Genomic DNA, 26,794 nt, shown 5'->3' with positions numbered 1-26,794 from the left:
AAAGTCTTGAAGGCCAGCATGAGAATCTGTCCTCAGGAGGTAAAACCACCCCCAAAGTGCACTACCAATTTAGGTTCTAGGCAAACTGTTTTTATTACACCTGGCACCAGAAGTCACACCAAAGGACACAGCGAGACCTTACACAAAGCACTTGGAGGAATCAACTTAGAAAAAAATAAATTAATTAATAACAACAACAACAAGCCTAGGAACCGTGCAGAATGGCGAGGAGAGGCAGAGCCGCCTAGGAGGGGTAAAACTGGAGGGAGGGAGTCTGGAGGGAGGAGAGAGCGGAGAAAGCTGAGCGCGGACGTCAGGAACACAAGCTCCAGCGGAGTCAGGCGCAGGCACTAGGGGAGCATGGGGTGTTTTGAATAATTATGAAAATTAGCATGTGTCTGCGCCATCCTGTGGGTGTGGCGCAGAGCGGAGTGTAAACTCCAGCGGGCTGGAGCAAACATTGGATTAGCGGCAGCCGCCTGTCAGCCTGCCGGAGGAGCGCGGGGAGCAGCGCGCCGCACGCCGACCGGCACGATGGCCTCGTCCCAGGGGAGAAACGAGCTCAAATTCGCCGACTGGATGGCAACTCTGCCCGAGAGCATCCACAGCATCCCCCTCACCAATTTAGCCATCCCAGGTAGGCGCGCGGAGGCTGCCGCTACCCGGCGCGCGGCACCCACTGCACCTGCCCCGCCCTGCTTTCTCTGCGCTAAGTGGTAACTTGCCACGGGGCCCGCGGGAGGGCAACTCTGCCTCTGGGCTGGGTCTCGGACCGGCAAGGCGTGCCGGGTAGCCTCGGGTTTCCGGGCGTTTTCCAAATCTCTGGGGACCCCGGTTCCAGGAGTCAAGGTGACTGCCCCCTCCCCCCCCCTTCCCCGGGCCCCGGCTTTTGAAACTGGCTGTGTGCCCAGGGCTAAGGCAGTGGAGAGCGCCTCGCGCCCCTTCCCACGGTTTGCCCTACAGATTTGAGGGGTGGGGGCGATTTCTGAGTCTGGGGGTGGCCGTGCGCGACCAGTGCCGGCTGTGTCCTAGGGCTGGTCTCTGGCGCCTGCACCTCTCCTAAATCCATCCCTGGCGCGGAATTGAGCGGATCTGGTAGATTCTAGGTTCGAACCTATCCGAACCATTAATATTCGTCCCCAGTCTCCTTTAACAAGACAAAACGCTCCGGAAAAGTGATTAAAGTTCAAGGACCTGCGGAGGTGTGATCGCTGCCCTTGACCAGGAGCTAAAGGGGGCCGAGGGGCCGAGGGGCAGTTTCCTGTTCGGTGTGGATCTGGAGGGCCTGGCCGAGTGGCCAGCGTCTGGAGTCTGGTCCCAGGGCTTGTTAGCGTCGTATCGCGCTCGGGCCAGGAGAGCAAATCCCTGCGGACTGTGCACCTGCTTCTAGCGAACGAAGCCGCGAAGGGAAACCTGCGTAGGCAGCGACAGAGGGGTGGGATTAACTGGAAAATAGTAGGGAGAAAGAAAGGGATTGCGCCGCTGGGCAGACAGCCTGGAAGGAGGAAAGCGCGGACAAAGCGGGGAAGAGTGGGAGACATCCAGAGGCTTCAGCATGGCGCGCGCGAGTTGGACTGGAGACCTGGGCAGGTTTCTGCGGCGGGAGCGCGCAGCAGCCCCTAGCGCAGGTGACCAGGAACGAGGGTCAGGAGGGAGGGTCGTTTCCGGACAGTTTACGACGCTGACAGCTGGGGACAAGGCCACACTTCGTTACCAATTTGTCAGTGCACATGGGCTGAGGGAGCACACACCTGATCCTGCTAAGTCGGAGCTGCAGGGCAAATTACTGCCAGGTTGTTCGCTGATATGCGTGATTAAGTTAAACCTTCTGGTCTACCTCCTCTGGCATTGCCCCATCCAGGTCCCCTTTCAGCCTCTGAGCAAAACAGGAAAGAAAACCCCGATACCTCCCACTCCCCAAGAAAACACAAAAGGGGGGCTCTTTTGACAATGGTCCTCTTGAATATCCCAGGAGGCTCCAACAGGAATGTTGGTACGGTGTGTGTGTGGCGGCTATGACCGGCACAGGCTGCCCTGTGATAGCAGGCCCCAGTGTGGTTGTTTCCTCTTACCCTTCTTGCGCAGATAGCTTCCTAAGGGCCCAGAGCTCTCCAAGGAAAAGAACACCCCAGCTTCTCCACTCTGCACTTACCAGACTCCCTGGGTGAGCCTAGGGATTGCTCTTTTGAAGGAGGCAGTAGAAAGTAGACAACTTTGTTGGCAAAATTCCCCCTCTCATTTCCATAGACATTGCCATTCTTTTTCTTCTTTCATTTCTGTTTAGTTTTTAGACAGTTATTTCCATGTGGTCTCACCCAAGCATTTTTGGAATGTTCAGGAAGTAAGAAGCGCAGGGGCTGTGTTGCCAGCCTTTGGCAGGTGACTCTCAAGAGAAGAAAAGCCTTAGCTGGCGTCGCTCGTTCTGAGGAATGGTGTGACACCATGTCTGAATCTGCCTTACCTGTTTATAATCCACCTGCAAAGCACTGTTCGGTATCCCAGCTCACAGCATCCTTCTCTAAGCCCCAGCAAGCAGATAGTGCTGGTATTATCATCTTCACTTCATCAGTGAAAAATTTGAAACTTAGTGTAGGCAAATGACCTATCAGTTCAGAGGTCTGACCCCCTAACTTAGGCCTTCCTAGGGAAGGTTTCCTAGGAATTTTTGGAGGGGCAGGCTTTGGGATTTCTGTCTGGATGATTCAGCAGCAACAAGTATGAGGGTACTTCCAAAAGTTCTTGGAAAATCAGAATAAAAAGTTGTTTATTTTAGTGCAAAAAAATTTGAAATCCATGCACAGTTTTTCATAATATGTGTTTTCTATGAATTTTTGAAGCTCCCTCATACTAACCTAAGTGAGGAGAAAAGGATCTAAGAAGTCATAGAACAGGGCAATTTTCCTGTTCTCTTCCTAGGACAAAGTGGAAATGTGAGGTTGGAGACTGGTATTCTGATGATGTTAGAGAGGATCCATGAAGATGAAGGCATAGGCTATCGTGAGAATTTCCATCGCTTGCTCAACTCTGCTAGAAAGATCCCCTGCGAAATCTCACACTCTCACCCCACTACTTCTAAGGAAAAAAAAAAAAAAAAAAACACAGCCGCACAAAGTATTTTGCCAAATCTATGATCCCAAATATTTCTGTGAATCTATAAAGCAGGTTTGATAGGACCAGACATATAAAAATGGTTTGGCACCTTTCTGCCTTACTCAACACTGAGTTTTTTTGGGAAAAAAAAAAAAAAAAGAAGTTCAAACTTTGATAGAGAAGACTAATTGGAGACTATTAAACACTAATGGAATAATTGCCTTAAAATCATGCTAATAGCTTCCTGGCTGCTACGTGTTTACTTGGCCAGTTGCTACAACTTGAATTAAGCAATTATCTCCACCATTTAAACCCACTCCTGGTGCACCACACAAGTGTCTCTGTAGAGGGCAACTGCTGCTCAGTCAGCCTCAAAGCTTCTGGTTTTTGTAGGTGAAGCAAGTAGAGAGTGAAGAACTGCCCAATTATGATGCCACCCACCTGGGCCACCTGACCCAGATTTCCCAGAGCAGGAGCAAAGAACAGTGTGTACTGGTGTGATATTCCCCACTGCGATGCCAGCACTGGCACCTCTAAATATTTTTTAAATGTCTGCATCTTGAATGCTTTCAGAATCCAGTCTTTCATGGCTGTTTTGCAATTAAATGCTCTCATGATCTGGTATTGATGGGATTGAGGAATTAAGTTAGTAATTGGTATTAGTAGTTTTGTTTTTGATTTATTTTTCAAAGCAATGGCATGGCCAGAACATGTTGACAGTTATTCAAATTTCAGTCTGCTCATTTCTTTCTTTCTTTCTTTGATGGTACCCAATTCAGTTTTCATTCACGCATATTTGCTTAACAGTGGCATTTTGGGTTTTAATGATGCTCCCTCTCATTACAAACAGACAGAGGTTGAAACGGGAAGGCAAAGTATAAAATTCAGGTAAGGATGAGTCTGATGAACCCTGGATATCTTTGAAACACAGTTCTGCTGGGTCCAGACCCATTGCTGAAGGTCTTAGGAAAAAAATATGCATGGATTTCAAATTTGGGGGCATCAAATTTATTTTTAAATTTCTCTTCCATGAACTGATTGAAGAAGTAACATAAAAGGACCCATCATGGCAATAAGTATGGAGTTGATAATCTGGGTTCCTGATGGGGGTCATTGTGTAGCAAATCTACAGGATTAGGAACGATTTAGCCCAAGGGAGTGGGCTGCTATGCATTTTCTGATATGTAAGGAAAATCTTATGTAGTGCAGCCAAGTGTCCATGCAGCAGTGAAAAAATTGGTCAAAATGTTGTGGGGCTGGAACCTGAAAGAAGTATATTTTCTTGAATAAGAAGTTGTCAATTGTACTTAAATAAGGAACATAGAAATAACTTATACACCAATGATTGTTATACCTGTAATTGTTTTAATTTCCTTTAGAAAATGCCAACACCAATGGAAAACAATTTTTAGGAAAGCCAGGTGTTTATGCGAGTCTGGTTTCTGTATTTTTCTATTTACTTTATGAGCTGTTCATTTCTTCTTAAAGATTTGTTTATTTGAAAGGCAGAGTTACAGAGAGAGAGAGAGAGAGAGAGAGAGAGAGAGAGAGAGGTCTTCCACTTACTGGTTCACTCCCCAGATGGCTTCAATGGCCAGAGCTGCACTGATCTGAAGGCAGGAGCCAGGGGCTTCTTCTGGGTTTCCCACGGGGATGCAGGGGCCCAAGGACTTGGGCCATCTTCCATTGCTTTCCCAAGCCAAAGCAGAGAGCGGGAATGGAAGTGGAGCAGCTGGAACTCGAACCAGTGCCCATATGGGATGCCAGGACTGCAGGTGGCGGCTTTACCTGCTAAGCCACAGTGCCGACCCCATGAGCTATTCATTTCTGTACTCATAGAGATTCTTTCTTGATTTCTTGGAGTCAACTGTTGTCTTTTTCCTTTTCTTTCCAATCTACTTTTTATTTAAATTGAGTTGACACAATTGAAAGGATGAATTTGTGACTGGGTCCTCTAATTGCCAAAGCTTTTTTTTTTTTTTTATCATTTTGGTTAGGATAGCTATAGAGAAGTTAATCTTTCAAGGCAATCAAAAAGCAACAAAATTATTTAGGATGAATATCTTTCATAGGTTGTCTTTCCAATTCCAAGTTTTGCTTTGGGTTTTGCTAACAAGGAAAAATTGAAGAATACATGGAACATAAATTGTTTAACTAGGACTTTTTCTTGATGACTCAAATTGAATACCCAAAGTGGTTTCACATGCATACCTGTGTTTTTCACATGTTTATCAATAATCTTCTAAGGTTTTGCTCCTCAAAGATGATCAAAGGATTGGCAGCAGACATGTCCACAGGAGCTTAGTAGAAATGCAGCATCTCAGATCCATCCCTCACATTTATGGAATCAAATTTTCATCTAACAAGATGTGTAGTGATTTATATACACAGTTTGAGTGTGAGGAACACTGCTTTAGGGTATCTCTAAGGGGCAGTCAGAGCCACATTTAAATATACATCTTTTCATGAGGCTCTTTCTATTGGGTGGTATAGTCTATTGGTGGTATAGTACACTTGTGTTCAAATCGGCAATCAGACTGAAAGCCAGAACCCCATATTTGACTTAACACTAATGGCCCAGATTGAGAACATTTCTGATAATCGACATCACAGTTCATCATGCACCTGGAGCAATAAATGTGTTTTAATTGCTACTTAACTGTTCGAATTAGGTCACTGTCATAAATGTAAAACCTTTCCCCTCATTTCCTTAAAATCCTGCTGTTCATGGATAACAGCCATCAATGGTACTTAAAACCAGCCCATTTGGTGAGGTTAGTGGACACTAATGCCAATTTAGGAAACAGCCCAATGTTGGTTCTTTGTCCATTTGGACTTACCCTTGCTTTCACACATACCCAACTTCTTTTGTTATATTTATAAGTTACGGGTTGATTCAATTTATCTGTAAGCTTGAGCTTTTCAATATTGCTCTTGAATAAAACTAGCATCATGAATGCAAAATGTATTGGTGATCAGCATCAGAAAATCATCAAAAGCAAAGTAAATTTGTTTGTGTTATTTTATTTTATTGGTTTGAGAGGCAGAGACAGGCAGGCAGGGAGCTCCCATTTGCTGTTCTACTCTTCAGATATCCTCAGTGTTCCTTGAATAGGGCTGAGTGGAGCTGGGAGCTGGGAGCTCAGTCCGTGTCTCACATGTAGGTGGATGGCAGGACCCCAAGTACGAGTTATCACTATTGCCCCCCAGGTCCCACACCAGCAGGAAGCCAGGATCAGAGTCAACTATTGAATACAGGCAACCTGATATGGGCCATGGGCATCTCAAATGCTGTTTCAACCACTGGGTCAAATGCTTGTACCAGCAAAGTATTTTTTGATAGAAATCTTGTTTGTATTTATAAGCCACAGCTCATTTATTTGGAGCATGGTGTATGTGGATTCATGCATAAATGTAGTTAAGAGTCACTTCAGTTGTTTGACATAATGTTCTAAATGGTTAAACTATACACAGACACACATACCCCTCCAATGCACACCACAATCTTTATATGTTAAGATGCACTTCACTCATGGAAATTTATCGTGGCTCACCCAAAGTTTATTTTATCTTATTTAATTCTGACCTCATGGGTGAGGGGGCAATTGACCTGGGGGACAATAGTGATAACTCACGTGCTTGGGGTCCTGCCATCCACCTACATGTGAGACACGGACTGAGCTCCCAGCTCCCAGCTCCACTCAGAATAGAGAGAATAAATTATAAAGAAGAAGACTGTTAAGTGCCATGTGTCAGCAATAACAATAGGAAAGATTTGCAGGGGAAGACTAACAAAAGCATATAACCATCAAAAAAAAAGGTCAAAGCCAAAATAATTGTCAGTAGTTTCTAGTCCTACCAAATATCTCCTTATTGGATTTCCAAATATTCTAGAAATCTCTTAGGTATGGCTTTTAAGTCAGTCTTTCAGGGATACTCCAGAGTATCTGATGTTTTCTTTCTTTCCTGTTTGGGAGAAACTTTGGGGAGTTGTTAAGTTTGCTGCTTTGCATTGTAGAAGAGCTGTGCCTCCACAGTTTTATGCCCCAAATGTGACCACTGAGTGTAGTTCTACCAGAGCCTGTGCTGTGCTAAAGAGGCCCAACATTGAGGATATTAATGTCTAACAACTCTCAAAGCCTCCCAGAGGTAGGTGCCCATTTTGGAAGCTTCTGATTCCAGCTTCTATAGTGTCTCTTTCTGCCATCACTGCTGAAGTCATGAGTGCCAGGTGTGCCCAAATTTTCCATCATTTTCCCTGTATTTTATTGATTGGTTTGCTGTGCTCCCATGTTCTGGGAGTAGTTTGAGTAGTTTTGAGCTGTAAAATTGAACATATGATAATATTAGGGGTGGATTTTATTCTATACTCAACATTATTCAGTGTTGGTTTGCTTTGTGTGTGTGTCAACTTTTTCTGGACATAATTTTTTTTTTCAGAATGTTTCTTGATTTTTCCTATAAGTAAACCCATAGTGGGTACAACCTACTCATTCCTCTAGACCAGCCTCAAGTAGGAATACTTCTAGGGTCCATTTTTATTTCTACTGGGCAGCTTGATATAATGTAAATAAAGTCAAATAATCTGACATAATCAAAATTTCTCCAGACATTTTATTAATTTATGTTTTCTGACCACTTAAGAAAAGGTATAATCAAACACATATATACACACATGCATACATATGCACACATTTTAATTCTTGTTGCTTAAAAGGATAAGCTCTGTTTCCTGAAAAATTTGCTTGTTATTACCAGCGGGGATGCCTGTTGTCCACAAGCATTCATTTTTGAACTTCAGTGAACATGCCATCATGATGGATGTGCACTCAAGGAACTCCTAAATGTAGTTGTGGGATTTAATGCCCTCAAGAAGTTTGTGTGTCTTCTTGTTTCTCCTGGTTTGGATGAGTATCCACAGACTGGACCAGAAAAGTGTCTAAATCGTATATTCTAGAAGGAAGGGAAAAGTGAGAGAAAAAGTTCACAAGGTTCAGATGGAATCTGCTGCCAGAAGCTTTCTCCAGCACCATATGTGTTTATTATGCTCTCGTAGGGGAGGAAGATGGTTCAGAAAGAGAAGGACAGGAGGCAATGGTTAAATATTCCTGAGAAGCAGCCAGGGTTAGTCACCTCTGGGGATCGGGCACTGCAACAGATGGCCCATGGATTTGCTAGATATGCTCGTGTTATGTTCCTATATTTCAATAAAGATCCTGGGAGTAGACAGCTCTTCCACTATTCTATCTCAAATGCCAGCTAATATTATGTTTTACAACGAAGAGTTCTTCCTGTGAGCTAATTTTTATGAAGCAGTTGTGTTTGTCCTTAGTCAACATCATAAAATGTAGTAATGCTCCTCAATTCATGTGGAGAATTAGTTCATGGAGCAGAGTGGGCTATGATGAATGGTAATCTTAGTTTCCTGCTAAGCTTTTTTGGAGGTCCCCTCTATATTTCTGGATGGTGAAGATGAAGATACATTAAAGGAGTGTTAACAGGCAAATGATGAACCTATCTCAATTCATATTCCATGCCAGATACCCTTGTCGCCATGTGAAGTCCTGAAAAGAGGAACAGAGCTGCTTCAATGCAGTTAGCTCTAAACACATTTCTGCCATGACCTAACCTAAGCCTTTCTCAAGCAAAATGGTGGTTAGTGGGGCATAAATATCCTGCTAGCGAGGAAGGTTGCAAAGTATGGGGTTTTGTTGAGTATTCATCCCCAGCATGATTTTCAGGTCAAATTCCTTCATCTAGCATTAGAGTCACACCCTGGGAGATGCCCTTAATTCTCTTGTCTCACTGTTTCTTATTCTACTTACTTTGAAAACCTCAACTCAGTTAAACTTAACTTTTCATCAATTCTGATCCTAGAAAACATTAGTAATAAACATTATTGGAGAAAATTTATACAGGTTGAAAAATTGAACTCATTAGAAATTTGTTTTTTATTGTTTTATTTTAATTGTTAATAGTTTTTAACAGATTCAATGTGGTTTGAAGATACAATTCTAAGAATATAATAATATTCCCTTCCTCTCTCTCTCTCTCTCCCTTCCCCCTCCTTCCTTCTCCCTTTCTGTCTTTTTTTAGTTTTCAAGATAACATGCTTTCAATTTATGTGTCAGTAAGAAGGATTAATATTTCACTGAATAAGAAGTTTAACAAGTATAAAGCAAAAGACCTTAGTTTAGGGGGAATATAGACAATGACTATAAATAATAACTGAAAGGAAAAATCATTTCACCCATATACAGTAAATCTTAAAGTAATGACAGGTCACTAAAACTATGGTAGTATAACATTCCTAATCAGTGGTTTGACAAAGGTATAAAATACAGTTTTACAAAACTGTATTTGCACAACACTGATACAGCCATTTCTTTTCTTTTTTTTTTTAATTTTAACGTCCACATATAAGGGAGAACATGAGGTGTTCCTCTTTCTGGGTTTGGTTTATTTTACTCAACATGATGTCCTTCAGTTGCATCCAATGTACTGCAAATGGTAGATTTCGTTCTTTTTTATAGCTGAATAAAATTCCATTGTGTATATATACCACATTTTCTTTTTCCATTCATCTGATTATGGACACCTTGGTTGATTCCAAATTTTGGCTATTGTGAACAGTGCTGCTATAAACATGGCGGTGAAGGTATCTCTTTGATACATTGTGTTCAAGTCTTTTGGATATATATTCCCAGTAGCAGGATTGCTGGCTCATATGGCAAGTCTCTTTCTAATTTTTAAAGAAAGCTCCGTACTGTTTTTCCCAGTAGCTGCACTAATTTACATTTCCACCAACAGTATATAAGTGTTCCCCTTTGTCCACATTCTCACCAGCATTTTTTATTTTCTGTGTTTTGGATTTTAGCCATTCTGACAGGGGTGATGTGCTATCTAATTATGGTTTTAATTTATATTTTTCTGATGGCTAGTGATGTTGAACATTTTAAAAATATATTTGTTGGCCATTTGTATTTCTACCTTTGAGAACTGTCTATTGAAGTCCTTTGCCCATTTCTCAACTAGATTGGTTGTTTTCTTATTGTTGTTTTTTTTTTTAAGTTGCTGGTATATTTCAGGTGTTAATCCTTTGTCAGCTGGTTTGTAAATGTTTTTTCCCATTCTATTGGATGTCTCTTCACTCTATTGATTCTTTCCTTTGTTATGGATATAAATTATTGAAAAAGAGTCTTATTACACTTTCTTAGTAAATTCATTTTCCTACTTTCTGGGATGGCAATTTCTATTCTTGATTCTGAAATCAATATCTTATTCATACCTTGCCTGAATTAATACCTCACCTCTTACAGAAAATCATAAATGCAAGCAGACAGGAGTGTCCTCATTTTCCAACCATTGAATCCACCAATGCACTTGTATCTATTTATGTATACTTTGCAGTTCCTTTAGATAAGAGAAAGGCATATACCTGCTTCTACCTAAGTTCAACTTTGCTATTTGTGTTCTAATCCCAAAACTTAAATATCCTCAGGCTCCTCCTTAATTTATCTACTCTCTCCATCATTAGTTTTCTCTGTCTCTGTGAGATCATTCCAATTTGCACACACATGTCAATAATGTCCTCTTTAAAAATGCTCCTTTGATACTACACCTGCCTTTCCATCCACTATACTATTTCTCTGAGACTGGTAGAAATAGCCTGTCTTCAGGTTGTTCTTTCTCTTTCTCTTCCTATTCCATGCTAATCACATTATTTCCCAACTACAGCACAAAAATTATTCTTGTCATGGTTGCCAATGCTCTATACTCAACCAAAGCTAATGATTAATTCTCTATCACATTATTTGATCTTTTGACAGCATTTGATGTGTTTACCTCACCACAGTTCTTGAAACATATTCTTCCTTTGGCTTCCTACCCCACTTTGTTACTTTTATTGTGGTAAAAGCACAGAGCTTGATATTCGCCCTCTTAACAATTTTTAAAATATACAATATGATATTACTTGCTTTAATTACAATGATGTATGGAAGATGTCCGCAATTGTTTCATCTTGCATGACTAAAACTTAGCATCCATTGGCCAGAAACTTTCCCCATTTCTCCCTCACCAACAGTCTTTGGGAACTACCATTCCATTTTTTATTTGATGAGTTTGACTACTTTAGATGTTTCATATAAGTGGAATCATGCAGTATTTGTCCTTAGCATAATGTCTTCAAGGGTTATCCATGTTGCAGCATATGGCAGGATTTCCTTGTTCCTTTTAAAAAATTTTTCATTTATTTGATAAACAGTGAGACATATATAGAGAGACAGAGGTCACTTCCAAAATGCCCACAAATGCCCAAGCTGAGAACTGGGAACTCAACCCAGGTTACCTACTTAGGTGGTAGGAACCCAGCTACTTGAGCCATCACTACTTTCCCCATAGAGTCTGCATTAGCAAGAAGCTAGAATTCAGAGCCTGAGCTGAGTATTGAATCCAGGCACGCTTATATGGGGTGTGGGCTTCTTAACTCCTGTGTAAACTCGAAGGCTAAATTCCCAGCCTCCTCCATTTTAAGCCCCTATATATATATATATATATATAGGGGCTGGCACTCAGGCTTAGTGGATAAAGCTGCCACCTGCAGTACTGGCATCCCATATGGGTGCTGGTTCATGTCCTGGCTGCTTCACTTCTGATCTAGCTCTCTGCTACAGCCTGGGAAAGCCATGGAAGATGGCCCAAGTCGTTGGGCCCCTGAACTTGCATGGGAGACCTGGAAGAAGCTCCTGGCCCCTGGCTTTGGATCGGTGCAGCTCCAGCTACTGGGGCCATCTGGGGAGTGAGCAGCAGATAGAAGGCCTCTCTCTCTCTTTCTGCCTCTACCTCTCTGTAACTCTGCCTTTAAAATAAATAAATAAATCTTTTTTAAAAGAAAAAAATATATATATATTTAGAATTAGCAGCTAGATTCAGTTTAGATTATCCCTATTTTGTTAGTAACATCCAAAGTATCATAATTGTTGCTCCCCTCTTCACGGAGGAACGACACTAAACCCTGCCTAGGCTTCAATTCCGAGTCACGGCACCATTATGTCGCTCCCCGTCTTCGTGGAGGAACGACACAGGACCCTGCGCTGTTCTTTTGTCTGCTCGGCCCTCCCCGGGTTTGCTGCTGGTTCTTCCCGGGTTGGCTACCGTCCCTCCACCTCCGTGGAGGGGCGGGCCCCCTGCCACTTTCCCCACTTCCGCAGGGGAGCGGCACACCGCCGGCCGGCTCTCTCAGGGGCTGCACAGGTGTTCCTTCAGATAGATGTTCCCGGTGCATGTTGTCTCTCTCCTCCTTTATAGTCCTCTTCCACCAATCCCAACTCTGCTACCCACATGCCGAGTACGCTGCTCTCCTCCAATCAGGAGCAGGTCCTGCTGTTTATTGGTTGAACTGGAGACAGCTGTGTAGAAGCTGTTTCCTCCTCTCCCAGCACCATATTGTGGGAGAGCAGATGCATAGAATAAGTCTTAATTCGAGTAACAGTCTAGTCCGAGTTGCTCCCCACAATTCCCCCTTTCTTTTTATTTTTTGGCGTTGATACGCGCCTGTCTTCGGTGCCCCGTGGCACACACTCTGCTCTGCTTGCTGGAGTTGCCCACAGGTGCTTACAAGCCCTACCAATCAGGCAAACCGAATCCGGGTCCTCTCTTCGCCATGTTGTGAGGAGGTTTTTAGGTGCTGATGCGTGCCTGTGTTCGGTGCCCTGCAGCGCATGCTCTACTCTGCTAGAACTGCCTGCAGGTGCTTACAAGCCCTACCAATCAGGCAAACTGAATCCAAGCCCTCTCACTGCCGTCTTGTGGGGAGACTTATTAGTGTTGATAAGGTGCCTGTCTTCGGTGACCTGCAGCCGCCCACAGGTGCTTATCGTCTTATTAATCAGGCAGACCGAATCCAAGCTCTCTTATTGCTGTGTTGTGGGGAGGCCTTATTTTTCTCTATTTCTCTATCTCCGGGCATTCCTATTTCTCTTATTTTACTTCTATCTGCCAGCATTCCTATTTCTCTCCTTTTACTTCTAAACTTCTGTTTCTCTTATCCCCGCGGCTTCCCGGCACCTGCCCTGAGGCTGCTTCTCGGCCCCTCGCCCCGCAGCGGCTCCCCGGCTTCGCGCGGCTTCAGCCCACATTTCTCTCATCTGCGCGGCTTCCTGGGGCCTGCCCTGCGGCGGCTTCCCGGCTCTGCGTGGCTTCGCGGTCTCTGCGCCCTTCACGCCCGCACCATGGCCCCACATTCCCTATCTATTCGTGCCCCACGTGCTCTCTCTGCGCGCGGCGGCTTCCGCGAGTCACACAGCCTAGCTCATGTTTCCGCCACCGGTATTCAGTCTAAGTTCCCCGGGCTAACCTGGCAAATTCAACCTAGCTCATGTCTGCGCCTTTCGGTTTGGCTTCCTGTCTTTTGCTCCCTGGGCTAATCTGACGGATTCCAACCTGGCTTACACGTCTCCGCCTCTGGTTTAGATTTACACCTTTTGCTCCCCGGGCTGACTTGACGAATCCCAAGCTAGCTTTCGTCTCCGCCTCAGCCTGCCCCCGCAGCTTCATCCTCCCTAGCATATTTTTCTCTACCTGGTATGTTTCCTAACTTTTCTTCCAACAATATTCCCCTCTCATTTCTCCTGGCCTCTCCCCACAGTCCGTATCCAAGTCTAAGTTTCTTCTAGGTTTCACTTTCACTTTTGACCTTAGAGATTTCTCCCAGCTTCCACTTTCGCTTTCAATCCTAATGTCCAATCCTAACTTCTTTCCCACAGTCCGTATCCGAGTCTATGCCTAGGCTTTCAATAGCTTCTTCCGGCACCTTTTCCGTCCGGCTTTTCCCTAGGCTCTTTGCTAGTCTCTCTCGCCGGTATTTTCCCACTTCTTCCCGCTTCTTCCCTCCTAGGTTTCCTATCCGAGTCACGGCACCATTATGTCGCTCCCCCTCTTCATGGAGGAACGACACTAAACCCTGCCTAGGTTTCCTATCCGAGTCATGGCACCATTATGTCGCTCCCCCTCTTCGTGGAGGAACGACACAGGACCCTGTGTTGTTCTTTCGTCTGCTCGGCCCTCCCCGGGTTTGCTGCTGGTTCTTCCCGGGTTGGCTACCGTCCCTCCACCTCCGTGGAGGGGCGGGCCCCCTGCCACTTTCCCCACTTCCGCAGGGGAGCGGCACACCGCCGGCCGGCTCTCTCGGGGGCTGCACAGGTGTTCCTTCAGATAGATGTTCCCGGTGCATGTTGTCTCTCTCCTCCTTTATAGTCCTCTTCCACCAATCCCAACTCTGCTACCCACATGCCGAGTACGCTGCTCTCCTCCAATCAGGAGCAGGTCCTGCTGTTTATTGGTTGAACTGGAGGCAGCTGTGTAGAAGCTGTTTCCTCCTCTCCCAGCACCATATTGTGGGAGAGCAGATGCATAGAATAAGTCTTAATTCGAGTAACAGTCTAGTCTGAGTTGCTCCCCACAATAATGAGACAAGAAAGCATAAATATTATTCTCTCCAACATATATGATCAGGGTATTGCCTTAATGCTATCAGTGTCCTAGAGCTCATTCATGCCTTCTTTGAACAGGTGTTGATGTTTTCTATCTTCTTCATGGAAAACTCAATGACCGGGGGAACTTAACATTATCATGTGGTTGAGCTTTTTTCTCTTGGGTCAGGCTTGCTCAGCTGAGGATTTTTGGACTGCCTCTAGAGTCCCAATATCTTCAGTCAATAAGGTGCATGGCATGAAGATTTTTTATATTTTTGTGAGCGGCTATGGACTTTTAGTACTGTCTTCTTGACCTTCAAGTCCTTTGCTTTGACTTTGGGAGGGATATGGCTTTCTTTTTTTGTCCTTGGTGACATCTTGGTGAGAAGAATCCTGGTTTTCCTTCTTTTTATGAATGAAGAATAGTCCGGTGTTTATGTATATATCACATTTTCTGTATCTCTCCACTCATTGTGATCCATAGATGGACATTTAGTTTGCACACAATGCTGCAGTAAACGTGAACATGCAGATCCTGATTCAAGATCTTTATTTCAATTGTTTTTGGAAAAATACATCAAAGTGAGAATGCTGGGTTGTATGGTAGTTCTATTTTTAAATTTTTGAGAAAACTTCATACTGTTCTTCATAAAGGTTGTACCATTTTACATTCTCACCAACAGTGTGCAAAGACTCCAATATCTCCATATCCTTAGAACACTTAGTATATTCTGTAGTTTTGATAATAGTCATGTTAACAGGTGTGAAATGATCCTAACAGGTATAAAGTGATATATCACTCTAATTTTAACTTCTAGATTGATTAGTAATTTTGAGTACCTCTTCATATGCTTCTTAGCCATCTCATATTCCTTATAGAAATATCTGTTCTAGTTCTTTCCCCAGCTTTTAAACTGGTTATTATTATTATTATTATTATTTTATTTTATATCATAGGAATTCCTATGTATTTTGGAAATTAACCCCTTATCATATATGCAATTTGAAATTATTTTCTTCCATTCCATAGGTTTCCTTTTTGCTCTGTTGGTTATTTCCTTTGCTGCACAGAACCTTTTAATTAGACATAACCTACTTGTCTACTTACGCATTTGTGTCATACCCAAAAAATCATTCCAAAGCCCAATTTCACAAAATTTTTTCTCAATGTTTTCATCCTAGAAGTTTTATAGTTTTGGATCATTTGTTTTAAGTTGATTTGTATGTGTGTATGTGTTTTAAGATAAGTGTTGAATTTCATTCTTTTGAAAGTGGATATCCAGTTTTCTCAACATCATTTGTTGCAAAGTCTACCAACTGTGTACTTTGGGTACTCATGTGGTAGATGAATTAGCAGTGTATGTGTGGATTTATTTGAGAGGGTGGCTACCATCTTTCATTGGTCTATATATCTGCATTTATGTCAGTACCATGCTATTTTCATTACTATGCTTTGTAGTATGTTTTGAAATCAGGAAAGGTTGTGTCCCTAGGTTTGGTCTTTTTAGAGATTGCATTGACTCTTTGCAGTCTAATTGGTTCTATATGAATTTTTCTATTTTTCTATATCTGCAAAATATGCCATGAGATTTTTCAGGACTGCATTGAATCTGTACATCACTTTCAATAGTAGAAACTTTTGAACAATATTAAGTATTCCAGTCATGAACATATTATGTCTTTCCATTTGTTTGTTTCTTTAATTTCTTTCTGCAATGTTATATAATTTTCAGTGTGTAAGTGGTTTGCCTCCTTTATTATTAAGCTTATTCCTAAATATTTTGCTCTTTTGACTGTATTATGTTTGGAATTGCTTGCTTAATTATCATTTTGATTGTTCACTGTTATTGTGTAAAAACACAACTGATTTTTGCAAATTGATTTTATATTCTTCACCTTTCCTGAATTTGTTTAATCATAACAAGTTTATTTTGCATAATTGGTTCATGTCATCTTCAAACAGATGTAGTTTTACTTCTCTTTTTCCTATTTGAATTCCTTTTATTTCTTTATTCCTACCTAATTTCTCTGGCTAACACTTAGAGTACTCTGTTGAATAGAAGTTGCAAGAGTGACCATCCTTGCTTGTTCCCAATCTTACAAGAAACATTTTCAAATGTTACTTTGAATATTATTATGGGCTTGTCATAAATATCCTTTATTGTGTTGAAGTACATCCTTTTATAGCTACTTTGTTGAGAGTTTGTAATCATTAAAAAATGCTGAGTTTTGTCACAGAATTTTTTCACATCTTATGGTGTGATCATGTGATTTTTTTAATGCTTTGTTTTGTAAATGTGGTATGTCACGTTAATTGATTTCCAAATGTTGAACCATCCTTGCTTACTAGGATTATTTCATTTGATCATGATGAATGATTCTTTTTATTGTGATGTCAAATTCAGTTTGCTAGGATTTGTTGAAAATTTTGAATTTATGTTCATCAGAGATATTGACCTGTGAGTTCTTTTCTCAGAGTCTTTCTCTGCCTTTGGTATTAGGGTAATGCTGATCTTGTAAAGTGAGTTTGTAAGGGTTCACTTGTGGGGAGCAACTCGGACTAGACTAAGTTACTGGAATTAAGACTTATTCTACGCATCTGCTCTCCCACAATATGGCGCTGGGAGAGGAGGAAACAGCTTCTACGAAGCTGCCTCTTGCCAACTTGAGTGATGACCTCCAGGAGCTGATCCTGCTCCTGATTGGAGGAGAGCAGCGTACTCAGCATGTGGGCAGCCGAGTTGGGATTGGCGGAAGAGGACTATAAATGAGGAGAGAGACAACATGCACCAGGAACATCTAAGGGGAACATCTACGGGGAACACCTGTGCAGCCCCCGGGAGAGCCGGCTGGCGGTGTGCTGCTCCCCCGCGGAAGTGGGGAAAGTGGTTAGGGGGAACTGCCCTTTCACGGAGGTGGAAGGGTTGGTAGTCAACCTGGGAAGAACCAGCAGCAAACCCGGGGAGGGCCGAGCAGACAAAAGAACAGCGCAGGGTCCTGTGTCGTTCCTCCATGAAGAGGGGGAGCGACATTCACTTTTCTTCAATTTTTTGGAAGACTTTAAGAAAATTAGCATTAATTTTTTTATTTAATAAATGTGAATTTACAAAGTGCAACTTTTGTTTTATTGTGGCTCCCCCCCACAACCTCCTTCCCTCCTGCGGCCCTCCCCTCTCCCACTCCCTCTCCCATCCCGCCCTTCATTGAGTTTCATTTTCAATTACCTTCATATACTGAAGATCAACTTAGTATACACTAAGCAAGGATTTCAACAGGCTGCACTCACACAACCGCACAAGGTATAGGGTATTATTTGACTAGTAGTGTTGTCTTTAAGTTTCATAGTAAAACACATTAAGAACAGAGATCCTATGTGAGGAGCATGTGCCCAGTGATTCCTGTTGTTGATTTAACAATTGGCACTCTTATTTATGACGTCAGCAATCACCCGAGGCTCTTGCTATGAGCTGTCTAGGCTATGGAAGCCCCTTGAGTTCACCAACTCTGAACTTGTTTAGTCAAGGCCATATCACAGTGGAGGTTCCTTCCTCCTTTCAGAGAAAGGCGCCTCCCTCCTTGATGGCCTGTTCTTTCCGCTGGGGTCTTGTTCACCAGGATCTTTCATTTAGGTTGTTTTTGCCACCATGTCATGGCTTTCCATGCCTGTGAGACTCTCATGGGCCTTTTAGCCAGATCCGAATGCCCCAAGGGTTGATTCTGAGGCTGCAGTAGCATTAATTTTATGTTAAATATTTTGTTGAATTCACCTGTGGAGGCATCTTGTTCTGGAACTTTGTTGACAGGTTTCTAATTACTTCTAAATGATCCCTTTTGTTGGCATATAATTGCTTATAATAGTATTTTATGATCTTTTCTCTTTCTGCAGCATCAATTGTAATGTCATTTCTTTTGTTTCTGATTTTACTTATTTGAGGTAAGAAAGTAAGTTTTCTTCTTCTTTTTTTTTTTAAAGATGTATTTATTTATTTTAAAGGCAGAATTACAGAGAGAGATAAGGAGAGTAAGAGAGAGATCTCCCATCTGCTGGTTTGTTCTTCAAATGCCTGCAATGACCAGGGCTGAGCCAAGCTGAAGCAGGAACTAGGAGCTTTTTCCAGCCTCCTACATGGGTGCAGGGGCCCAAGGATTTTGGCTATTCATGCTGCTTTCCCAGAAGCATTAGTGGGGAGTGGGGTTGGAAGTGGAGCAGCTGGGACTTAAACCAGTGTCCATAAGGGATGTTGGTGCTGCAGGTCCTGGCTTTAACCCACTGTGCCACAGTGCCAGCCCCTAAACTTTCTTCTTAGTACTGCTTTTGACAAATCCCACATTTTAGTATATATTGTTTTTATTCTAATTTTTATTTTTATCAAGTCTTCTTTGACCTACTGGCTGTTCAAAAATTTGCTGTTTACCTGTCTTTACCCACTGATAAATGAGTAAAGAAAATATGGTGCATATACACAATGCATTACTATTCAGTCATAAAACAATATGAGACCGTGTCAGTCACAACAGCATGAGTGGAACTGGAAGTCATTATGTTAAGTGAAGCAGCCAAGTACAGCAAGAGAAATATCATATGATTTCACTCATACGTGGAATCTGAAAAAAACAAGGTGATCCCATGGAAGTCAAAATCATAATGAGGGTGACCATTGTCTAGGGAGGGAAGAGGAGGAGGAAATGTTGGCTAGTGGGAACTGAGTTATAACTAGATAGGAGTAAAAAGTTCTGGAGTTCTATTCTACAGAAGAGTGAATATATATAGTAAAATGTTGATTTCTTTATAAAAAGAAAAAAACTAGAAGGTAGGATTTGGGACATTAAAACTGCAGAGGGTTGTTAAATGCTTGAAGATATAAATATATTAACTCTGTACATTACATAATGTATACATATATTAAAATATCACATGGTATCTCATAAATATGCATGATTTTATATATATTTCAAGTATTGTTTTACTTCCACATATTTGCAAATTTTTCAATTTTCCTTCTGCTACTGATATCTTGTTTCATGCTATTGTTGTTAGAGATGATACTTGGTGTGATTTCAGTCTTAAATTTGTTGAAACTTAATGTATGAACTATTTGGGGAAATATCCCATGTGTACATGAGAAGAATGTTTACTGTGCTTTTGCTGGGTGGAGTGTTCTATATGTGTCTGCTAGATTCATTTGATCTAACGTGTAGTTCAAATCTAATATTTTCTTACTGATTTTCTTTCCAGATGATATATCCATTTTTGAATGTGGGACACGAAATCTCTTACAGGCTGAGATTCCCTAATCTGAAAATATAAATCTAAAATGTTTCAGTATCTGGAAGCCTTTGAGCACATACCTTATGCTCAAAAGGTTTCAGATTTCAGATCACTTGGATCTTACCCAAAAGGCTGAGAAACGATTCAGATCATTTTGAATCTCATCTGTTTGAACTGGGGATGCTAAACTGGTAAAGACTATGCAAATATTCCAAAATCTAAAAAATAAAAAAAAAGCCTCTAAACATTTAAGTAGTTATCATCCTAAGAATTCTGAGTGAGGAACACTCAATTTGTACTGTTATTGTATGTTGTTTATTTCTGCCTTCAATTCTGTGATTATTTGCTTCACATATTTGGGTGTTTCATTACAGGGTACGCATCTATTTTTAATTATTATAAATCCCTGGTGATTTTACTTCTGTGTCTCTTGTTATAGTTTTTGCCTTAAAGTCCAGGTTTTCTGATATAAATATTGTTACTCTTTCTCAGAGATATACTACTATAATTTGTATGTAATAAAATATAATCTATAATATAATAATATAATTTGTCTGATATAAACATTTCCACCATTTGTTCGGAATATATTTTTCCAGTGTTAAATTTTCAGTCTATGCTGCCTGTGATGGTGGCAGCTCATGTGATCATTATCTCAAGCCCTGGTTCCTTCACTTCCAAACCAACAGTTCTCTGTTAATGTGCTGGGAAAGCAGCAAAAGATGACCCAGGTACTTGGGCCCCTGCCACCCTGTGGGAGACCCCAATGGAGTTTTGGGCTCCTGGCTTCAGCCTGGCCAGTGGATGGAAGATCTCTCCCTATCTGTCTCTCCCTTTCTCTGTGTAACTCTGCCTTTCAAATTAATGAATAAATCTTAAAAAAAAAAAAAAAACTTTCAGCCTATGCATTTTCTTAAATCTAAAGTGAGTATCTTGTAGACAACATATAGTTTGATCTAGGTTTTTATCCATCAATATGTTCTATATCTTTTGGTTGATGAGCTTAATTAATTTACATTTAAAATAATTTTTGGTAGGGACTTTTTTTGGCATTTTATTACTTGTTCTCTTTCTGGCTTATAGCTCTTTAGTCACTCTTTTCCACTCTCTCTAGCTTCCCATCAGTTTTATTTAGATTTGTGGTGACATGCTTTGATTCCTTTTTCACTTTCCTCTAAGAGAGAGAGAGAGAGAGAGTATATTTGTGTGTGTGTATAACTTCTATAGACTTTATAATGGTTACCATGAAGCATAACAATTTTGAATTGATAACTTCAATCATATGCAATAACTATTTTCATGTATGCCTCTCACAATTTGATATTATTAAGCCCACAAATTAAATATTTGTTTTGTATCTATTAACATATTTTACAGGTATAATTTTTACATTTTTGTATTTTAACTCATATATCTGAATTAAAATACATTCAAACACCAACATTCTGGTATAATAGTACTCTGTACTTGCCTTTACATTTATTTTTACTGGTGAATTATATACACCATATGGTCTGAAGTTGTTATTTACCACATTTTTGTTTCAACTTAAAAGATTCTCTTTTGCATTTTTCTAAGGCATGTGTAATGGTGATCAAATCTGTCTGCTTTTTTTTTTTTTTCCAGGAATATCTTTATCTCTATTTTTTTTTTTTTTTGACAGGCAGAGTTGGATACTGAGAGAGAGAGAGAGACAGAGAGAAAGGTCTTCCTTCCTTTAGTTCACCCCCCAAATGGTTGCCAAGGCTGGCGCACTGCGCCGATCCGAAGCCAGGAGCCAGGTGTTTCCTCCTGGTCTCCCCTGTGGGTGCAGGGCCCAAGTACTTGGGCCATTCTCCACTGCCCTCCCAGGCCACAGCAGAGAGCTGGATTGGAAGAGGAGCAATCGGGACAGAATCTGGCGCCCCAACCGGGACTAGAACCTGGGGTGCCGGCGCCACAAGTGGAGGATTAGCCTAGTGAGCCGCGGCGCCGGCTTCTATTTTGTTTTGAAGAACACTTTTCTTAGTGGTAGCATGCATGCTTGGTTGATTGTTACCATCCATTCTTTTTTGACTTGTAAGGTGTCTGCTGAGATAGTCGTTGACAATCTTATGGAATATCTTGTACATAGAGAGTATATTTTCTGTAGTTGCTTTCAAAATTCTGTCTGTATCATTGGCTTTGGCCAAAACATAGCTCAATATGGATTTATTTGGATTCCTCTGATTTTGCTGTTCTTAAATCTGGAGAGTTATTTCTTTCATTAGATTTGGAAAGTTATTAACCATTATTTCTTTAAATAAGTTTTCTACTTCTGTCTTTGAATTCTATAATGCACCTCTCAGCTTGATTCTCCTGTATATCCTGAAGTCTTCCTTAAATTATTTTCTAATCTTCCTTGTTCTTCTGATTAGACAGTTTCAGATGACCTATTAGCAACTTAGTGATTCTTTTTTCTGCTTAAGTCTGCTCTTGCATACCTATGTAGAAATTTTCAGTTGAACTATCTCATTCTTCAAAATTTCTGCCTGATTCCTTTTTATTTTTCTCTTTTTTTTGAAATCCTCATTTTGTTGGCATATTTTCTTTGTCAAACTCTTCATTTTGTTCATGGAATGTTTTCCTGAGCATTTTGATGCTGGTTATTTTTAATACTTTGTCAGATAATTTATGTATCTCTTTTTCTTTGGGGTTGGTTTCTGGAGATTTATTTCATTATTTTGATTGGATCATTTTCTTCTTTCTTTATATTCTTTGTACCCTTGTGTTGATTTCTTTGCATCTGAAAAAAAAAAAATAGCCGCCTCTCATAGTCTTTACTGCATGGCCTCGTACAGGGAAGGGCCTTCATCAATCAGACCACCATAGATTCAAGAGTCCTTTAAACCTTTTCTGTAGATATATCTTCTCTGGACTTGTGTGTAGCTTTCTCATTGGAAGGATGTACTACATTCTTTTTGCTTCCAGGAACTTGCAATCTCTAACTCCCTCTGGTGTCTGCCTGCTGTATTGTGGGTCCTCTGAAGCAGCAACACTTGTGTTCTCAGAAGTTCACAGGTATATAGAGTACGGCAGGCTCTATCATGCCTTGAACCAGGTTAGATAGAAACCGGAACCTTGGCTACCACATTGAGCAGTTGGAACAATGGATGCATACTCTACTCTTTTCTTTCTGCCATGAGGATGAGAGTGCTGGGTTACATTGGCCTGCTGGACCACATGTCCTCTGGAGCAGCAGCAAGTTGCCCAGTGCTTTTGTTCTCACTGACCATAAGACATCTGGAGTATGCTGGGTCCCATCGGCACTCCTATACAGCTGAGAATGAAGCCAGTCCCTCTGAGAGCCTCTCCCAGAATTCAACCCTGGAATCTACAAAGCAGACCTCACTTTTTCTCCTTGGGCAGACATTAGGAACCAGCAATTTCCTCCCAGCTGTATGATTTCTTTGCTGGGGAGCTGAACTCTGGAAAAAGGATGTCACAAACCTTCCCACTGGTTTTGATGTGGCTGATTTTATACTCACCTGCCCTGAAGGACCCTCTTAACTGGTTTATGAATTCTTCATGCATTGCTATTAGGTGTCTCTATGGGACAAAGGAAGTCTTGAACTTCCAATTCTGACATGTTGCTGACATCACTCCCAATAAACTTATCTTGTTTTTCCTACTTCACTGACTGCTTCTTTAAAGTCATTTTCATAAACTTTGCCTTCTTTTCTTCTCATCTAAAAAAATCTTGGAGTACCCAGAACTCAGGTCTCAACCTCTTTCTTTTTTCTGTAGCTACACTTTTATCTTAGATGAAAATGGTTTGAAATAATGTCATTATACTAATGATTTCAAAATTTATATAACTAATGTAGGCATCTCTGTTGAAATATATCCTCATATATTGCATTGCATCCCCATGATATGCATTTGAATATCCTGTAGAAATCTCAAACTTAACATGACTTGAAAAGAACTATTCAGGTTACTGCCATTGACAAATGTGTTCCTTATCGAGCTTTCTCTCAGTGTTTTGTTTCACTACCTATTTATTTCTTAAGCCCCCACCTTGGGGGTGATTCTTCATTTTCTTTTTTCTAAAACCATCCCATCAGTAAATCTTGTTGGTATTTCTTCAAGCATGTATTTCAAATCTTTCCAGTTCTCATCACTTCCAATCTTAGCATCCCGATCTCTTCACTATTATCTCTCAAATGGCTGTCTCCATTCGTCTTCAAACCAGTGTTGTCATCACTTTGCCCCTCGATGCAGAATACCTTTCAGAAGTATAAAGCAGGTATACAGTTTGCTTCTATAAAACCCTGCACCATATCTTACTATACTTAGTTGTCTTTATCTTTTGAACCTCAATTCCTCCCACCATTTTCTTACTCACTAATCCAAGATATTCCTCTGGCCCTAATACTTACTCTCTGTACTTCTTTTTGTCGTCTTTTTTTTTTTTTTTTTAATCTTCATCCAGATAGTCAGTAGGCTGCCTACTTCTCCTTCTAGTTTTCAGTATGTCACCTTCTCCTTGGGAGACATTTCTGGATTGTGGTAGCCAATGCTATTTATATCATTTTTTTTTTTTGACAGGCAGAGTGGACAGTGAGAGAGAGAGACAGAGAGAAAGGTCTTCCTTTTTTTTCCATTGGTTCACCCCCAAGTGGCCGCTGCGGCTGGCACACTGCGGCCGGTGCACCACGCCTATCCGAAGCCAGGAGCCAGGTGCTTCTCCTGGTCTCCCATGCGGGTACAGGGCCCAAGGACTTGGGCCATCCTCCACTGCACTCCTGGACCACAGCAGAGAGCTGGACTGGAAGAGGAGCTACTGGGACAGATTCTGGCACCCCGACCGGGACTAGAACCTGGTGTGCCGACGCCGCAGGCGAAGGATTATCCCATTGAGCCACGGCACCAGCCTATATAATTTTCTAATAAGCACTTGGTATGTCTACTTCATACTGCTTGTGAATTATTTAGTGCTTATGAACAACTACTTTGTTTATTTCTGTATTTATTATCAAAAGAGTAGAACATAAGTTCCTTGAGCATAAGCTTTTTTTCTGGACATTTTTTGGTGCCTAGAACTTGACCTCTACAGTTATCATGTAATAAATATTTTCTTCCTTTGAAATGACAAAGCCAGTGCAAAGGCACTCTAATCTTCCTTAAAAGTGTTCTGTTGATTTGAGAGTAAGACTACTCAATGAAAGGAATCAGTTCAGCTCCATTATTAATAATCCTTCACAGGACCTGGCATTGTGGCACAGTAGGTTAAACCCCAGCTTGTAATGCTAGCATCCTATATTATTGTACTGGTTTGAGTTCTGGCTGCTCTGCTTCTGACCCAGCTTCCTGCTAATGTGCCTGGGAAGGAAGCAGATGATGGTACAAGTACTTGGGCTCCTGCCACCCTTGTGGGAGATAAAGATGGTGTTCTTGGTTCCTAGTTTCAGCCTGGCACAGCCCTGGCTTTTGTGTGGTCATTTGGGTAGTAAACCAGCAGGTGGAAGAACTCTCTTCTCTCTTTGTCTCTCTCTCTCTCTTATCATTATGGTTTTCAAATAAATAACTAAATAATTTTTAAAAATCCTTTAATAAGTCCTAAATTAATTTGATAAAAAGCAATTATCTCCTTAACCTTCAATAAAAACTATACCCAGATACAATATTTTTCAAATGAGTCACATGATAATTGAACAAAGTAAAATAAGAATTTGTTTTAAACTGCTCTTTTTAGCCATCATGATGGCACATGCTTAACCGGTTTTCTTATAATTTCTACATTTATATGCATAATGGTTAATGATCATAATGCAGACTCAGAAAAAGTACTGACTGGGCTGTGCCTTCAGGAAAAATGCTATGCTGTATTTAAAATACTGTGCTGTATTAAAAAATACTATGCTGTAATTGGTTTTTAAATTGGCATTCTAATGATCTGTAAGTTGGTAATTTAAGCATGATTTTTATCATGACTTCTTTAAGTGGTTGGGTAATAATACTCACCTCCACAATTATTTTGAATAATGCTATTATTTTATTGGCCAATGTAAAAGAAAATGGGAGTTCCTTTTAAATTTTAACAAAGGTATACATGATACCCACAAGGCAAAAAACCAGAAAACAAAAACAAGATTTATCAAAATAGTCAATATAATACATTTAAAATGACTTGTACAAAAAGTCTAAGAAGGGGCATATAATTCTAGAAATGTGTCAGCATGGCTGAAGTCAAGAAAGGGCTGAGCCTAAAACAATGAAGACACTGTACTTAGAACTAGAAGTAGTACAGCAAGAAGGGACTAGAACATTGCTTGGGGTGGGTAGTGTGAAATTAACACATGATAAAGAAAAAGAAGCACTACTTATTTCAGGCAGAGTTTAAAAATGCAGACTCTCCTTTCTCTCTGTCTCTCTTTCTTACTGTCTGTAACTCTACCTGTCAAATAAATAAATAAAATCTTATAAAAAAAAGGGGGGGGGGCGGCGCCGTGGCGCACTAGGTTAATCCTCCACCTGCGGCACTGGCATCCCATATGGGCACCAGTTCTAGTCCCAGTTGCTCCTCTTCCAGTCCAGCTCTCTGCTATGGCCTGGGAGAGCAGTAGAAGATGGCCCAACTCCTTGGGCCCCTGCACCTGCATAGGAGACCAGGAGGAGGCTCCTGGCTCCTGGCTTCAGATCGGTGCAGCTCTGGCCATTGTGGCCATTTGGGGAGTGAACCAATGCGAGGAGGACCTTTCTCTCTGTCTCTCTCACTGTCTGTAACTCTACCTGTCAAATAAATAAATAAAATCTTTAAAAAAAAATGCAGATTGTGGTTTCAAGTTCCTGGGTTTGAGCCTGCCTTTGCCATTTATTGTCTCTGTGATCTAGGGAAAATTACCCAGTCTTGGTATGCTTAATTTTCCTTAGCTAAAAAGGTCGCTTAAGCATTAAATGAGGATATGTGTAAAGTACTTAACACAGCCTGGCATACAGA

General features: G+C 41.2%; 1 protein-coding gene across 1 annotated transcript in view; it reads left to right on the top strand.

Moving 5' to 3' along the window:
* Window positions 1-260: 260 nt before the first annotated feature.
* The window catches only part of PLCXD3 (phosphatidylinositol specific phospholipase C X domain containing 3), a 229,028-nt gene continuing 202,494 nt past the window's right edge, over window positions 261-26,794 (top strand). The window contains exon 1 of the mRNA XM_002714000.6: window positions 261-637. Within this exon, the coding sequence (XP_002714046.1) occupies window positions 535-637 (103 nt within the window). The 5' untranslated portion in view covers window positions 261-534. The remainder of the gene's footprint in view (window positions 638-26,794) is intronic.

This window comes from Oryctolagus cuniculus, chromosome 14 (genome assembly GCF_051225735.1).
Source record: "Oryctolagus cuniculus isolate XC-2025 breed Fujian yellow rabbit chromosome 14, ASM5122573v1, whole genome shotgun sequence".
Lineage (NCBI taxonomy): Eukaryota > Metazoa > Chordata > Mammalia > Lagomorpha > Leporidae > Oryctolagus > Oryctolagus cuniculus.
The sequence above is the reverse complement of the archived record's forward strand: the minus strand, read 5'-3'. Positions and strand labels throughout refer to the sequence as shown.